Source organism: Salvia miltiorrhiza, chromosome 4 (genome assembly GCF_028751815.1).
Source record: "Salvia miltiorrhiza cultivar Shanhuang (shh) chromosome 4, IMPLAD_Smil_shh, whole genome shotgun sequence".
Lineage (NCBI taxonomy): Eukaryota > Viridiplantae > Streptophyta > Magnoliopsida > Lamiales > Lamiaceae > Salvia > Salvia miltiorrhiza.
In genome coordinates this window covers 38,334,719-38,353,071 of record NC_080390.1, presented here as the reverse complement: position 1 = coordinate 38,353,071, position 18,353 = coordinate 38,334,719, and the positions used below count along the sequence as shown (strand labels likewise).

General features: G+C 35.5%; 1 protein-coding gene and 1 long non-coding RNA gene across 3 annotated transcripts; both read left to right on the top strand.

Moving 5' to 3' along the window:
- The first annotated feature begins 6,173 nt into the window (after window positions 1-6,173).
- LOC131021514 (protein MRG1) lies at window positions 6,174-14,427 on the top strand. The gene is made up of 11 exons (XM_057950743.1): window positions 6,174-6,510; window positions 8,138-8,191; window positions 8,390-8,403; window positions 8,880-9,025; window positions 9,202-9,237; window positions 9,494-9,534; window positions 10,837-10,935; window positions 12,303-12,382; window positions 13,047-13,216; window positions 13,462-13,546; window positions 14,085-14,427. Exons 1-11 carry the CDS (start codon window positions 6,370-6,372, stop codon window positions 14,173-14,175), a joined length of 957 nt encoding a protein of 318 aa, XP_057806726.1. The 5' UTR covers window positions 6,174-6,369; the 3' UTR covers window positions 14,176-14,427.
- Window positions 14,428-15,556: 1,129 nt separating this feature from the next.
- Window positions 15,557-17,393, top strand: LOC131021513 (uncharacterized). Of its 2 annotated transcripts, XR_009100969.1 has the most exons (3): window positions 15,600-15,910; window positions 15,998-16,044; window positions 16,158-17,393. It is a non-coding gene; the product is annotated as an uncharacterized LOC131021513 (long non-coding RNA). The 2 variants fall into 2 exon arrangements; XR_009100968.1 differs by having other exon boundaries at window positions 15,557-15,910; window positions 15,998-17,393.
- Window positions 17,394-18,353: the final 960 nt, after the last annotated feature.

The window sequence follows — 18,353 nt, the reverse complement described above, 5'->3', positions numbered from 1 at the left end:
TTAGTCGACCGATGCTTCCATCAATTTGCATTTCAGTACAACAAAGTCTTCGTGCTAGTAGCTTAGCACGAACTTGGTCATCTTTCATGTTTCTTGATCATTTAGACCATGATTGCTTCATCAATCTGCATGGTTCTCCTTCAGCTGGATCATGTGCTAGTTCTTCTTAGCAGTTTGATCTTCAGTTGGGATTATAGCAGCTTTAGACTTCTTCATAGAATTTCTCTAAGTCTTTTCTTCTTAGACTTAGGCGATTCAGCATATTGCCTTTCAGCTAGGAATTTCCTTATCCTTTAGTTGTGCTTTGGTCATCATCAGGTTCGCATAGTTGGGTTTTGACATTAATCAATACATAGAATTTTCCCAACATAGAATATAGTCCCACCAAAGTCAACAAAAAATATAGAATAACTATAAGCATATTTTCTTCTTAGCAGCACATAACCTTATTAATCTACAATAGTCAATAAAGAACAGTAGCAACCTACTAATTTATCTCGATTGTAATACTAACAGCAATGGGAGGAAGATGGACCAAAGGTGGAAAGCACCTATGGGGAGGGAGAGGGGGAAGGATCAGAGAGGGAATACGGTGCCAGCGTGCTACAGCAGAGTAACGGCATGTCGGACGAGGATGAGAGTGAATATTGGTCAAGGTGAGTATGGTAGGGCGTCGCAGTCGCCGCTATGAGCGTGTATCAGTATGGGTGAGAATTGGGGTTTTGTTTTATTGTTTGTGTTTAATTTTATATTTCATATAATATATTATTTATAACACATTTACATAATATATATATATATATATATATATATATATATATATATATATATATATATATATTGATCAGTTCCCGACCGACCCATGGTAGGAAAATCAAATCCGAACAAAAAATTAGTTGGTTCTTGGTTTAGCAAACTGAATCGAAACCCAATCTTTGTTTTTCTGAACCGAACTGGATTGAAAATGCCCCGTTCGATATGTTTTTTTGGTTTGATAGCTTTTTCGGTCCGATTCGATTTTTAAACACCCCTATCAATTGCAAAATCAATTCTTAGCAATTGCAACCTCCACAAATTCCCAAATCAATTCTTAGCAATTCTCTTAATCATCTTTAAATCAATTTTTAGAGCTCCACAAATCCTTTCTCTCTCCACTCTCTCTCATTTCTCTCTCAGTGTGAACATGTCGCCACTACTCAACACATAGGTGTTTGAATTCATTCTATCTCAATTATTGGGGATCAGTTTACTCTCAAAAAGGGTAAAATTGTCTATTTAAAAATAATGAGAGAATATTGTTCAACAAAAAAGATATATCAGAGGCTCGATACATGACTCATTTACTGAAGATTAATGATATTTTTTAACGGGCTCAAAATAAAACATGAGCCCGTTAGTTTAGCTATATAGGATACTAAACAATTAGATAAGGTTAGGTAGGTTAGCTATTTGAGCTTTATAAAGTCTACTAAGTAGGGCTTATATATGCTTCTAACATGTTGTGCTCTAATCATGCAGGGTGTAATCACTGGCTTTCGCAGGAGCAAACACATAATACACAACACATTTAACGCCAAAATATTTATCATCTATGACCTTGAGAGACTTAGGACATGTCTACAAGTATCTATCAAGCAAGACACACAACCATAACAAGAAAATAACATACCTCTCATGATCAAATATATTTGATATGAAGGAAAATATGTTGTTCTCACTGAAAAAGAAGAAAGATTTGTTCCCACTTACGACACCAGTTAAAGCAGTCAAGGAAAACGAACCACATTAATCCATTCATTTCCTAATGGCCCTTAATTCATTACATGATGATGATGATGACAAAGTGGCCACATTAATCCAGCTTCGTAAGATAGAACTTTTTCCAATCCTGAACATGCGAGCCTCTTGTAGTAAGGAACACAGAGAGTGTATTTCTGGAAACACACTTCGACGTTCAAGTCAAATGGGGAAGATCAGAGAATAGTGTAAAGAGAATGTTGAGACAAAGAGTTAGCTGAGTGAGAATGTTGTATTTTACTGCATTTGTGTATGTTAATCGATATTTATACGATCATGATGGTGATGGTACAAATGTCATATTATGTTGTTAAAGTTTTTGGAAATGTAGTTGTACCAACCGAGAGTTCGTATATCTACATCGCATACTTTATTTTCGAGATATGACCTAACATGCAGCCGCAAATCTATAGAAAAAATGAAAAGACGATAGTGACAACACATGACATGACTTGGATCAGGTTATGTCTACGGAACATGTCGGACCTAAGATTCCTCGGGTTCTAGCTGTTAGTGAAGAAGTTTGGATGACTTGCACCTTTTATTATCCTGGATCCTCAAGGTCCTGCCTTGAGGGCTTTCATATATGGCTTCAAGTCATTTATAACTCGAATATATTTTAGGGTTAAGGTACAAATCCACCCCTGAAGTGGACACCCCTTAGAGCGTATCACTCCTTATTCTCGACCTTAGCCCAAATACACCCCCAGAGTCCATAAAAAGCGTGCATTTAAACCCAACAAGTTAACGGTCGTTTTCTCGTCGTTAATTTATTTATTTTTTATTTTTGAGTGGGACCCACTATCCACCACCATCCCCTCCCCTTCACCATCTCTGCAAAACCCTCTGGCAATGCCGCCGCCGTACAGAATGGATGAACGTTTCCATTAGTACCGCTAAAAAAATAAAGCCAAAGACATACGAACCAATTTTCAGCAAAATCTGCGTGACCTCCAAAACTGACAGAACCCACTTGAAGATGGTCCAACTACAATTTCTCAGCCTCGCTCGTATGTTTCTCTCTCCTCCATTTTCTTGATTTTAGGTGTCAACTCTGACTTCTTGAGTTTTTTCGGTGCTCAATTCAAATGTGTGTTGCTTTCATTTTCTTGTAGAAGAGTTAGAGGCGGCAATGGTTGCAAAGTTGGAGACAATAATGGTAGTTTGTGATTGTTTTAAAACTCGAATTCACAACTGAATAGCTAGTGTTGGTTGTGAATTCGAGTTTTAAAGTTTGAATTCACAATTAGAAATATTGTTAGTCATGAATTCAAGATTTAAAACTCAAATTCACGACTGACATTATTTCTAGTTGTGAATTCAAACTTTAAAATTTGAATTAACAACTAGCAATAGAGTTGGTTGTGAATTCGAGCTTTAAAACTCGAATTCACAACTAACACTAACAATTCAGTTGTGAATTCATCAAACTAGTTGTGAATTCTAGTTTTAAAACTTGAATTCACAACCAACACTAATGAATTTTGGTTGTGAATTTAAGTTTTAAAACTAGAACTCACAACCAAAACAACTAGTTGTGAATTCGAGCTTTTAAACTCGAATTCACAACCAACACTAACGATTCAATTGTGAATTCATCGAAATGGTTGTAAATTCTAGTTTTAGTTGTGAATTCAAGAACATTAAATTGTGAATTCATAGATCTGATTGTGAATTCAAGAACATTAAGCTGTAAATTCATAAATCTGACTAAAAATTCAAGATCATTAATCGATTATCTAAAATTTGTTTCTCTTTCAATCGATCAAATATTTTTAATAAAATTCATAAATCATCACTAAAAAAAATTCAAAAGAAATGGAGAAGCAAGGACGAGACTCTCTGGAATTACAATGCTTCAAAAAACTGAAATCGGCTCAATTCAGATTGATTCAAATGCGTAGTTTTCTTACTGCTGCGTTGGAACATCACAAAACTTAATGTGGAATGCAACCGATAACACTCATTTGATAAATACCGGTTTGCATGGAAACATAAATCAAAATGATTTGTTGGAGAATAATTTGTTGGAAACATAAATTATACTTGTATCAGTTTCAGGATTACTTAATGACGTCCAGTAAAACTAAAACAATTATAACACAACATGACATCATCAAATTAATTTGATTCAACGATAGCCTTAAAATGTGCATTTGATCCAACAAATTAATTTGATTCATCAAATGGAGAAGCAAAACAAAAAAATCATGCATGTCGATTTTCTAGATCTGCAGCTCAAACCCGATGAGAACTGAAGAGAGAGAGAGAGAGTGGAGGACGAAAATGAAAGGATGGAGATAGGCTGATTTTTAAATTTTTAATATTAGGGGTAAATTTATAATTTTACACAAAAAATGGTCAATTTTTATAATTTTTTAAATTTTTATTTGATATGCTAGTTTTTATATTTACTATAGAAAACTTGTCAATTCCACATATTACCTCTATAAAAAAATATATACACAAAAAATATAGGATTAAGTATCAAAAAGTCCCTATCATAGTGGCTCTTATCACGTTCAGCTTTCTATAGTCGAAGTTGGGCCAACTAAACCCCCGAAGTCCTTAATTTCAAACAATCAGGCTCTCTGCTCTAACAGCGACTTAACACCGTTAACTATTTTAATATATATATTTTTTAAACGGAAATTCACCGGAAACACTGTTTTGGGGAAGCCCTTCACCACCACCACCACCACCCACGGCGGCGGAACAATGGTGCCACCTTCCAAAGCCTGCGCCCCTCCATTTTTTTTCTTTCTTCCTCTCTCCCGCACTACGTTTTCTCCCTCCTCCTCCTCCACCTCCGCCTCTCTCATCGACGCCGCAACCCGCCGCCGCATCCCCCTCTATCCCCTTCTCCACCTCGTCCAATCCCTAGCCTCCAGCCTCCGCCGCAAATTTACATTCCCCTTCTCTACCTCTCCCTGCTCTTCCTCGGCGCCATCATCCCCCCTTCCAATCCCCTCTCTTCCGACTCTGACATCTCCCACCAGATCCACCTCACCAGACAGCGCGATCGCCTTCGTCACATCCGCAACCGTCGCCAGGCTCCTGCCGCTGTCCCAGGGGACGGTGGTGCTCGACTCTCCTGAGATCGAATCCCTTCTGCTCCCATGCGGCGCTGAATTCGATCCGCCGGAGGTGTTCCAGGACGACACGACGGCGATTCTCTATTCCTCGGGCACTACGGGGAGGGTAAAAGGGGTGTTTCCGGTTAGTTTCTGGCGAAAATTAACGGTGTGGGAAAAAAAAATAGTTAACGGTGTTAAACGACCGTTAAGTCGGAGGGTCTGATTGTTCGAAATTAAAGACTTCAGGGGTTTAGTTGGCCCAACTTCGACTATAGGGAGCTAAACGTGATAAGGGCCACTATGATAGGGACTTATTTGATACTTAACCCAAAAATATATGCATACTGACCTTTTTTTTTAATTTTTTAATTTAATCTAGAGTTAAAATAATAATCTATTAATTTAATCTAGAGTTATATTTTATCTACCAAACAACTATATTAGCTATCTTTAAATTATACCTTATATACCAAACACATATAAAGATTAATAATTTCACCCAATCCATATTATTTTATGTTGGTGTTAACTGTCACTCTTTATCTCAATTTACATACCAAACGAGACTTTAAATTTTATTTATACTTTCTCGTTACCACCAAATTAGTAGTATCATTTTTTTAAATATCTCGATATCTCGAGATATAGCTCATTCCTTAATTGGATTTTACTAAAGTAAATAAAAAAAATTTAGGGACGAAGGGTGATGAAGACTGAAATGTGCACCAGCACTGTGCTAAACATAACGGGAATATTTCTAGTTATTATTATTATTGTGGTTATTTCTGATATTTGATACAGGATTGCCCTGACTCTCGACTTGGCTCAGCTCGGCTCCGCTTTCCAACTCTGATGGTTCAATTTCAAGATATAGATTAGAATAACGGGGCTTGGGCTTGTTTCATGGGGCTAATGGGCTTTAGGGGTCCAATGGGCCCAAGGGCCTTAGGTTTATGTTCATGTTTATAAATAGAGACTTAGTAGTAGGTTAGAGAGGAATGATCTCATTTTTTACTCTTTCATCTCTTGTAAAATGTAACTCTCTCGATTATAGTGGAAAAACCCCAAAACACCCCGTGGACGTAGGTCTTCTCGACCGAACCACGTAAATCCGGTGTCGTTTACTACTTTCTAGCTTAGGTGTTGGTTTCTCATTTCACCAAAGGGATTATTATTCATAAAAATAATAGATAAATAAGGATAAAATAGAATAAATATAAATTGTACTTTTCATAAAGTGAAAAATTGAAAGGAGAGCAATTTTGAAGTAGTAATAGATGAAACTATACTTGCCTAGAACCTCAACTCGACTTGATTGGAGAAGCACGGGTTTGGGCACAAACTACCGCTATATAAAATGGTATCCACCCGTTTTCAGATTTGAACAGGCAAAGAAGTGGGAAACTCACACATTTCTCCGCCTTGCAACCAACACAATTCCTTGATTCTCTGTTTTTGTTGCACTCATTTCTCAACCAAAATTCCCTACATAAAAATGGTGAGCAGTTCCAAGGGAGAGTCGGCCAGCGACGCCGATAATTCCTCTGGCGACGCGCCAGAATCCCACTCCAAGAGCCTTTTCTCCGAGGGCGAGAAGGTTCTCGCCTACCACGGCCCCCGCATCTACGAAGCCAAAGTACTCCCTAAATCGATTTATTAGGGTTTTTTTGTGTTCGTTTAACTGATTTTTTTTCTTCTTACATTGAGTAATTAGAGCTCATTAATTTGTTATTTTTAGTTATAATTTCAAATTTCAAATGTGAAATTCGTGTATCTGAATATATGTTAATATCAGCAGCTTCTTCTTCTTCCCTTTTTTTTTTGGGGGTGGGGGGTGTGATGAATGTCGAACGGATGCCGTCAACATCTTTATAGGGAGCTTGTCTTCTTAGTTGGGATAGATGTGTTTTTCATTCGAGGAGTTATGTTATATTTGATTGCTTGGGATGTTTGCTAATCTCCTAATTTTTGTGAGAAAAGTGAACAAGACGGGCTTAGATGCATATTTAACGCAGTGAATTCTTGATCTGAAGAATAAGGTTGTATATGGAGGTTCATTATAGATATGAAGTTTTTCTTAGGATTTTGTGTTTCAGGTTTGTATTGTAGTCTGTGCTACATGTGTATTCTATCAACATTTCTAGGATTGTGAATCACTTATACTCACGAGAGGGAACGAGACTTCTTTACTTAAGTCGAGGATGACATTCTATTTTTCTGGATGCAGATGTAAATGTAATAATCCTCAATCTTGATATCTATGTTGATTTATGATTATCATACACGTTAATATCTCTTGCACACTTGTTACTCCTGATATATATTTGATTCCACATAATATATACACTAACATATGGCATTAAGGTGGATATATGTAATATCTTAATACTGGGCATTACAAGATTCTTTAATGTTATGTCATTATATTGTTTACTTTCCCAGTTGCATTAATGTTGTTTACTTCCCCAATTGCATTCCTACCTCACTTTCAAGGGGAACGATTTTTAATTACGCTTGAGTTACCACCCTTTCAATTTTATTGTTAAACATACTATACCTTTGGTTGTGCTCTTGCTCTTCTTTTTGGTATCGAGCCATGTCTTACTATTGGGGCTTAATAAAGTTTAACTAGTTTTAAAGCCCGGAAATTGCAAGGAAAATCATTCAAGCATTAAAATCAGAATGAGAAACTTTGCTTATTTGCAATATTCATTCTTCTGCTTCAGCTTGGGGTATGCAGTCCTCTTTATAGTGTATCATGGATCATTAGACTTAATATACTGACTCATCTGAGTAAATGTCAGCCTCCTATTATTTTCAAGTGTTAACAATTTCTAGGAATAATGTTGGCACCTAAAGTCAAAAAATTTATGACAAGATAATTCATGCTGGTGCTTCTACTGGGACTGCGGGGATCGTGCATGCTCTTATCCTTGAATTGGTTTGAATTGACAATGTGATTTATATATTTTGTTGCCATGTATAGGATCAGATGTTTCTTTTTTAAAATCTTACAACTAGGTTTTTGCTACATGTTATTTGATCTTTTGTCAATTCATAGTTTTCTCTAGTCATAGAAGTATTTATTCATTAGTTTCTCTTTCATGCCTATAAGGTTAAAAAAGCAGAGTTATTTTTATTTTCTTCCTACAGCTAGGTTTTCTCTACATATTATTTGATCTTTTGAGTTTTGTCAATTCATAGTTTTCTTTAGTCATAGAAGTATTTATTAATTAGTTGCTCTTCCGTACCGTGTCTATAAGGTTCAAAAAGCAGAGTTCCGGAAGAATGAGTGGAGATATTTTCTCCATTACCTTGTAAGTTTAATTTCCTGCTTTTCTCTTTTCACTCCCATTTGATTTTGATTGCCCATTACCTGCTACCATGTGTTTGTGGCTTTCTTAACGGAGCTCTTTCTAGTATTTTGTTTAGCCTATCAGTAACATGTTCTCCTGGTCTATTTGTAAAATGGTATACCATTATATTTACTCTAACTGTTACATTATTTTTTACAGGGTTGGAATAAAAAGTGAGCATGCTCTCATCCCTTCATTTCTGTCTTTGTTTATCAGACTTGAAGGTCCTATCTCAGTCTCTCTTTCTTTTTACATTCTAGGACATGTTATATGCATGTAATAGATCTCATATTACCAATTTGTTAGAATGCAGTGAGAAAATATCCAAATAGATACCAATTATTCCATTCTTGATAACTTTTTAATGTTGGTTGATTTTCCGTAAATAGAATATAATAGCTATTTAATAATATAGTTTTACAAATTATATTGAAGAAATCTTCCTTTTCTCGTGTTTCAGAATTTTGGAAACAATTTAAATATATTCTTTGGGTGAATATAGATTTTTTTAAGCCCTAGGGGTTATAGCTAATTCAGAGTCCAGCAATTGTTGCTATGTTGATAGCTGTAATATTTTTTTCTTTTTTATGCTTATACTGGTAAAGTTCTTTGGTATCACTAACTAAACGTTCAATATGTTGCCAATTAGTTGGGATGAATGGGTGGGCATGGATCGGTTGATGAAATATACCGAAGAGAATATCATGAAGCAACAGGCCCTTGATAAGAAAGCTGGAGTGGACAAGAATACTAAATCAGGGCGTTCTGCTCAAGCAAAACCAAAAAGTTCAGCTGGTATGTCTCTGTCTTTGATCAGCTAATTTCTTAGGGACTCATGACACTGGTATTTCTTCATCAGATAACTGTTTATGCTTGGTGAGCTGGGTTTTTTTTTCTTTATTTTCTTTTATTTTATTCTATTTTTATTTTATTATTTTTAACTTAGGTTCTATTCCTCGTGGATTTTGTAGATGCTAAAATGGATAAAGAGGAGGCAAAGACCACAGGTAACTGCATCCAGGTTTCTACATTGTTTGTAAACACTTGCCCCTGTCATATCCTCTTCAACAAAAACTGGGACTTCATCCTGGTCCATAGTTGAGTAAGCAAGTGGGGCCTAAACTGCGCTGAACACTGTATTCGCTATGCTAGTATTTGATGTAGTTATGAAATAAATTTAAGGAAGAAACTTTGGAATTTAGCTACATACCAATAGTCATGTATTCTAGACATATTTACCTATTGTTTGTTATGGTTTTGCAGCTACAAAAGGGAAAAAGCGAAAGGCTGATTCAGGAATTGAGGTTTGTTCTGTTCTCTCCTCTGGTTGATAGCTTGCAAGTTTCATCTGGAGGGCACTGTACCTACACAATGATGCACGCTTATATGCTGCTTTACTCTTCTTTCTATTTTTCTCTTAGTTGTTTATACGATCCGGGATTCCATTGAGGTTAAGGAATCAGGTACTCCAGATAGATAGAGGGCAGCGTTCACCCAGATTAGAAAATCTGGTATGAAAACCCACCAATAAGATGACGACCTCAACCTGTTAACTATAAGCAGCTAAGAATCTCGGTATAGCTTGAGCGATAGGACCTACCTAGACCCATTGGCTATAAGATCAGACTGTCAACGAAGAACCTGGGTATCAGTTTGTGAACGCCACAAGACTTGCTCAATGTCTTGATAAGTTGAAATATAAGAGAATGCTCACAAGAGAGAATTCAACTCACTGCTATGTAAAACTCTAAAATTGTGATTATTCATATTCACGTCTGCAAGAACTACTTAGCCTCAAGTTGACCCTTGAAAACCCCTAGCCTCAAGCTCAAATATAAGAGAATGCTCACAAGAGAGAATTCAACTCACTGATATGTAAAACTCAAAATTGTGATTATTCATATTCAGTGTCTGCAAGAACTACTTATAGCCTCAAGTTGACCCTTGAAAACCCCTAGCTCTTAAACACTATTTACAAGACTCTTAATTAACTAATAATCAAACTCAGAAGTATATGTTAACTTAGTGAAAAATAATTGCTTAGGGTTTGGATGTTTCTATTTCTTGTTGGTGTATGATTTGTTCTATTTCATATATCATGACCTTTTCCCGCTTATCACTTTAATGTCAGAGTATGTGCAAATATAGAGAGAAACTATAACAAAGTAATTTTGTATCTCTGATTCCCAGAAATTATTATATCTTCTTCTCTCTAGGGCTTAATTATAGTCATATGGTTATACTACTCTGCAGCCGAAATTGATGGTGCACGACATATGTCAAAAGTTCGTTGTACTTGATCTTCTGTTTACTTGTAAATTATGGTTTTATTTTTTGGGCCTCCAAGGAACACTTTCTAAACTCATGTCCCAATTTTTTCAAAGGTAGATCTGTTTCATTGGTATAACATTTCCATTTTGGCTGACAAACTTCGCCAAAACAAATTGGGGATGTTATAATTGCAAAATACTGTCGGTAAAAAAGTGTTGTAATTGCATCATTTTAAAAGCCCGGTTATAATTGCAAATTATGCTAAACGTTATGTTATTTGCAGCAATTAACCCTTATGTGTTGATCTCCCAAGTTTTTGGTCTTCTCCTTTTTAGGACAACCCTGCAACAGAAAAGCTCATAAAAATTCAAATTCCTCCCAGTTTGAAGAAGCGATTAGTTGATGATTGGGAGTTTATTACTCAGCAGAATAAGGTAATTATGTTTGTTTGCTAGAGGGTACATTATTTAATTCATGTAAGCTAATGTGTAACAGTCAGTAATAAGAGCAAAATAATGCATGAATATCGATATCTGCTTGTCAGTTATTATTTATTTAGATTAATCTTTCATTGGCATAAGTGTAATGAATACAATTTGATATTGAAACTTTTAGAGTTAATTTCCTTAAAGTACACAAACTTTTGCCCATTTTTAGTTTTGCACCCGAACTTTCAATTTTTTCTCCAAATACACAATCTTTACCTGTGTTGCAATTTTCTCCCAAGTATAACGCTCCTCCTCTGGTCAAATCAATGCTGATGTGGAATTGACGGGGCTACTTGGAGTACATGTGTATAGTAAAAAACAACGTAGTAATGTAGTATAGGAATTAAGTGCGAAACAATGTTTTTATCTTTAAAATTTAAAGAGATGTATTATGAGTCTATGACTTGTAAATCCCAAATTATCATAACATATTGCTTTGAGTTTTAAAGATAAGAACAGCATGGTTTAACACTTAATTTCGATACTGCATTGTTTTGGACTACAAATGTACTCTAATGCCATGTTAAAATCAGGAGAAAATTGCAACAAATGTAAAGTCTGTTTGTGTATTTGGAGAAAAAAATTGAAAGTTAGTGCAAGAAACCAAAATTTGGCAAAAGTATATGTATTTTAAGGCAATTAACCCAGGCTAATAATGAAAAGTATTATTCGATTTGAATGTTCGCTTCACGAATAGTCATTCTCTCCTATATTCTGAATAAACCAGCTAATGAACATATCTGAATCCACAGATATTGTCCATACTCCAAACTTAAACTAGCTAGTTAGTTTTTCATTGCATTTCATCTGTCCTGGAAAACACTACAGCTATGCTGCCATAATTGTGTTAAAAGTTTATCCAAAATTGCTGTGGAATAATAGTACTGTATACCCTAATTTTTCCCAATAATCAGACTCAGGGGTGCTATTTCAAATATTTATGCAAGGTATGTGGACCTATGTTTACCCACCAGTATCCATATTCAGTTTGCGCCATTGCAGATCAGAATCATCAAATTGCCTGTCCTTTTTCTTGATCTATTTTACAACATTAAACTTGTTTTTACTTAAGTCAAATTCAGATAAGAATGTTCTCAAGAATCATGGGCTTTTTCCTTAATGGTGATAATTTTTTCTTCAAGACTTCTGTCATCAGATGTCCATCAATCATGCATGTGTAAGGTGTAGTCCTGGATTTTCTGAGGAGTATTGCTGCCCCTTTGTTTGTGCTTCCTGGATTTTGAATTATATTCTGTCTCATTGCAAGTAAATTGTAGTATTGTACATATAAAGGTTTTTTATTTTTGCTGCAGCTTGTAAAACTCCCCAGATCACCAAATGTTGACGATATATTGACCAAATATCTTGAACACAGGTCCAAGAAGGATGGCATGTGAGTTTTTTTCTCATCTGAAACTTTTCCATGGGTGTAAACATCTGCCATGTTTCTCTTTGTCATTTAAATACGGATGAGCTATTTCTGGATATCTAGTTTCAGTTAGCTGACAAAAAACAACAGTTTCAGTTAATGAATGGTTGAACTGGTACTCTATTTGTTAATTGTGGACCATGTATTTTTGTTTGATGGATGGGTATTGATAAAGATTGCACGGTCATGATGGAAGACAGTGCATACTATCCCTTCACAGAGGAGAAGCATTATATATTATAACATAGAAGCATGGCCAGTGTTTATATTCTTTAGGAATAGTTAACAGGTTGATTTGTTACAATGAGCAATTATGATTTAAAATATCATTTCCTGAAATTAATTTTATCCCGTTGGTTTTACCCCATAAATCACAGTAGTTTGGTTTTCTGTTCTTACCTTAGTAGGAGCTGCAAGTAGTTCTTGTTGTTAGGAAGTGTCCAAAAGTTAGTTATGTGCTGCGCGGCTTGGAAATAAACCAACTCATATGTTTACTTTACTAGCATGGTTTTATGTTGTAGGACTGCTACGTTGTTTAGGTCTCATTGGAAGCAAAGTAAGATTGTTACGTGAAATGTTTAATTGTACATGGTTAATGATCCTTGATGATGTGTTTGCATGAGTGTAGGATGACTGATGTGGTTGGAGAAATTTTGAATGGGTTAAGATGTTATTTTGACAAAGCATTGCCAGCCATTCTTTTGTACAAAAAGGAGCGCCTACAGTACCGAGAGGCTGTTTCAGATAATACATCTCCATCAACTATATATGGAGCTGAACATTTGTTGCGCCTATTTGGTAAGCTTATTGGAGTATAACTTTAGCAAATATTTTGTCAACTACTATTATTTTATTTTTATTTTTATTTTTATGATTTTTGTACTTCCATTTTGCATTAATATTGCGCTGAAAATGTTCTTCATGTTGGAGTTTCGCCTTTCTGAGAACATATTCTTACTTGTTCTGTTGATATCTGATTTGGAAATTCTGACTTGTTTAGCTGATATCTGATTTGAAAATTGTATGTTTTGTTTTATTTGCAGTGAAGTTGCCAGAGTTGTTGGCATATGTGAAAATTGATGAGGAGACTTTGATTCGGTTGCAGCAGAGATTGCTCGAATTTCTCAAGTATGTTGTTAATCTTCTTGTTTGATGTGATATCTACTGCTCTGTTTATGCTCTTAGATGGCAACAAGAAAAGAATAATGATCCATATTGCAATTCATTGTGCTGCAATAAGGTTGTAAGCATACTATGGCAACATTCATAACTTGTATGAATAAAGCTAACTTTGATAGTTTCTCCTCTTTGTCTTGTGTGTTTTCTTGTTGCCCTGCTTATTGGGAAAAGGGCAATAATCCATACTTGCAAGCAGCAACTTGTGTCAATATACCATACTGCGTATGTCTGTTGCTTCTTTTTCTGAAAATGAAAATTGTTGTTTCAAGTATCATAACATATTAGTGTTTCACTTTCAATAACTATTTCGATAGAATTCCTTTTCCTGATAACATTCTACATCAATTCTGGTCACTTGATTTGAGTTCTGCAGACATGGTTTGGCATTCACTTGGAATTCAAAGTTCGGAATTTTTTATATACCAAATGAAAATATATTGGAGTTTCCAATGCTTTACACTACTGTATGCGGTGGTGTTTGATGTAGGTTTGTACAAAATAACGAGAGCGCTTTCTTCCTCTCTGCATATGATGGTCCTAAAGTTACTGAAGGAGGTGGCAAGGGGAAGGATAGCTGACTCGATAATCAACTCGCGTTCTTGTTATAATTCATGGCTTTAATATACCGGCTACAAGCATCATTATTGTATGAGTAAGAATGTTGTTGTTTATAGGCTCTTTTATCAAACAAAAACTTATTGTTGTAGCAGCATATACTTGTTTTAGAAGGATCAATAGTTTCCATTTTTCACATTCTAGTTGTAGAACAACTCCATACCATCACTTTCAACTGTAATATACTTATCTAAATTTGAGACATATGCCCTGTATCCTGATGTCCTTGTTTTACTATATGATTTTTTAGCACATAGTAGTCCATGCACTTTGACATGTTTAACATATTTCAAGAGAAAAGATGGAAATCAGCTGAGTTCTCAATTTAAATTATATCGAATTCTCTTCCTAGCTCAAATTTTATACATATACTTATGCATTTAGAATTTACGTGATGAAATGTGTTTGTTCTAGCTAACTTATTATCAATTAATTTAGAATTTACGTGATGAAATATGCTTGTTCCAGCTTACTTTATTATCAATTAATTTATAATTTACATGATGAAATATGTTTGTTCCAGCTAACCTTTATTATTAATTAAAGGGAAAATTGCATGTAAATACACAAACTTTGCTCAAAATTCATATTTGACGTCAAGTTAGAATTTTACAATTAAATACACCAACTTTGTAAGTTGTTCAATTTTGACGTCGATTTTATTTCCGATGATTGAAAAAAATGACATGAAGTTAGGATTTCATTTCCATTCCTTTTGTTATTTTGTCCGGCGAACTAAAAGGAGTGTGCCGGCGAGCCACATAGGAGCTACGTCATTTTAAAATTTGAGGAAAATGAAATTGGTGTCAAAATTAAACAACTTATAAAGTTGGTGTATTTAATTGTAACATCCTAACTTCACGTCAAATATGAATTTTGAGCAAAGTTTGTGTATCTACATGCAATTTTCCCTTAATTAAAGTAGGGTTGAGGGCTCCCTCAAAAAAGAGTAGGGTTGAGGGCAAAAAAACTCTCATGGTTTGATGCCAAAAATAAAATTACAGTACATACTAATTCCTTCGTTTTATTCTTTTTTGTTTCATTTTTTTTTTGCACGAGAATTAAGATTAATTAATTAACCAATGTTTGTTGTGTAGTCTACATGGTTTAAACTATTTTTATATTAAATTTTGAATTCATTAATTACTCCTTTACTTTTTTTGGGTATGAAAATTAAGATATCCGATTAGATACTAATTTATGTCATTAGGAAATTAGACGACCAAAAAAGGAAAATAGTACAGAGGAAGTACTTAAGTCCTCAAATGTTAAGATTTTTTCACAATCATAGCTTAACGTAATTATACTTGCAAATTCATCCCAATATTTTGAATGGATTCACAATTGTGTCATGATGACATGATTTGTTTCTGTTTTGCTTAGGTTATCGCTAGAATGTCACATCACTTACACACACATGGAACAAAAAATGAAATAAAAATTCAAAATTTTAAGAACGAGGACGATTTTTCTCGAACTGCTGCCAACTCATTAGTCAAGGTAAAATAAAACCTTTTCAACCTTAAATCAAAATTGCATCATTGTTTTCTTCTTTTTCTTCTTCAAGTGGATAAACACAACCTCATCACACATTCTCGGGTGGAGGAAGAGTTGTGAAAACGGACATGAATTTAAAGGCTTCGATTCAGGAGGAAATGAGCGATGGGTTTTCGAAATGGAATTTGGTGGGAAGATCAGGTAGGTCTGGTAGCGTGTTATCTTGATGATCTTATGTCGCTCATATCATTTTCTTATCGAGAACGGAACTTTGTTGATCTTTTTCAGCTCCAAGTAAGGAAATGATCCATTTTCTTATCTGCTTCCTTGATTCAGTAAGATTTCACCATATTAGAATTTTGTTGGCATTGATAACTCCTTATTTCTCCTTTTTATTCAGTCTTTTGTTTTGACCTCGGTCAACTGCTTAATTTCCTGCATATGCCAGATTTGAAGCTTTGAAGTCTGAGTGATACTTTGATGGGTAAATGTCACTTTATGTCCCATTGTTTTAGGGAATTATCAATTATGTCCCCAACTTTACGATATTATCAAATTGATATCCAACCTATCAATATTTTTTTATTTGTGTTCTGTAAAAATTTTTCGGCATTCGGGAATTAACGTGGAACGCCGGAGTTTGACTTAATGATCTACATGGAATTGCCAGTTATATTTATACTTTTAAAAAAAAAAAAGGCAACATGATACACATTGGTTTCAAAACGGCATAGTGTGGATGAAGCCACCATTTCCTCAATCCGCAGAAGAATTGGATCTCTGCAATCTCCAAAGCAACAATGGCAGAATACGACGTGTTCTGTGTGATAAGAAGCCTGAGCGAGCTGCTGGTCTACAAAGCAAGGCAGATCCCGGAGCTCCGCGACCGAATCAAAGTGATCCAGATGAAGTCCGGCAATTGCAATCCATCCTAGAGATCGCCGACGCTAGTTAAGAAGTAGACGAAGGGATCCGCAACTGGATCGTCGAGACCAGAGAAGTCACCTACGACATCGAAGATCTCCTCCTCGTAGTCCTCTCCTTCCTCCTCCTCCAGTCGCAGAAAATACATTTTGTTCAGAGAAGCCACGAGCCTCCACAGTCTGGAGTTGAAAATCCAGCTCATCGAAGCTAAGGTTTCCGCTCTGGAATCAGATCTGCCCGTCATGAATATTAGACCGCGGCAGAGAGAAAGCCCTAACCCGATCGCATGGAGACGGCAGCAGGAGAGAAGAACCTACTCTCATTTCATGGAGGAGGATTTGGTAGGGTTAGACGACCACAACGAGCAATTAGTTTCCTAGTTGGTGAACAAAGATTCTAATCAGGTCGTTTCCATCACAAGATTGGGAGGTATAGACAAAACCACCCGCACAAAGTGAATTTACCACCACGACGACGACGTCCGAGGGCATTTCCACGCCTTCGCGTGGGTGTGTCTGTTGCAGCACGGGCAGTCGGACGATGTGCTGTAGAGGATCCTCAATAAGCTTGAAAATTACGTTTTTTTTTTGTTAGGGTTAGAAGACAAATATATCAAGACGACACTGTTGATTTTTTTTTTGTTTATTGTTTTTTTTTTAATAATCCATGTACTCAAACTCAGACGTTCGACGTCAATTCCCGAATGCTGGAAAATTTTTATGAGACACAATTAAAAAAATATTGATAGGTTGGATTTTAATTTGATAATATCGTAAAGTTGGGACATATTTGATAATTCGCTAAAACGATGTGACATGCATAAAGTGACATTTACCCTACTTTGATGGTAGATGTCTCACCCAAGCAATTGACATTTGTTTTCCATCAGTTCGAACCGTGAGTTTCGAATCATTTTGTTCAGAATATCATTATATCTTAGCTTCCTCATATTTTTCAGAAATCATCATCATATTGCTCATTTTCACCACTTCCTGCCATGTTCCATCCGTGTGTCATTTCAAACACAAAACAAGTAAAACTAAAGAAAATCCAATTCGATCAAGACCTAAACATGATACAAAAAAACACAAAAGTAGGACGTCGTGTGACAATGCTCCAATTTGAAATGGGTGGTTGCACCCTAAAGTTTGCAAAAATCCTGATTTTTTTTTAATTAAAATCCCAACATCCCTAAATTCTAATATGGAATTGGAAACTCTAGATCGTACATGTGTAATTTCTATGGCTCTAATAACATGTTAAAGTAAATGACAAAAAGATAATGTTGAGGAAATTTTCTCTCAATCATATCTATTAATCAAAGCACCTATATATACACATTATTACACAAGAGTCCTAACTAAATTAGGAAAGCAAAGCACTATCTTACTCTTTAAATACATACCATATATACAAATCTATTTGTAAGAGAGGATAAATGAAGAGAGTTTTTAGCTTTCAAGTGTATATAAGAGTGAAGTGATGGCAAATGGAATGGGAACAAGATGGAAACAAAAACTTGAGCTGATGAGAATCCCTCCAATGCATGCATTGTATGGTTACGTGGTGATATGATCCTTGCTGATCAAGCAATCGAAAGACTTGATAATGAACGATAGATAATGGAATCCCAAAACCTCTGAATCTAGCCCACAGAATGATATAGGCGATGGAATCCCTATACCCCAACGTGATATTGACGCAGCAACTTGGGGACGAT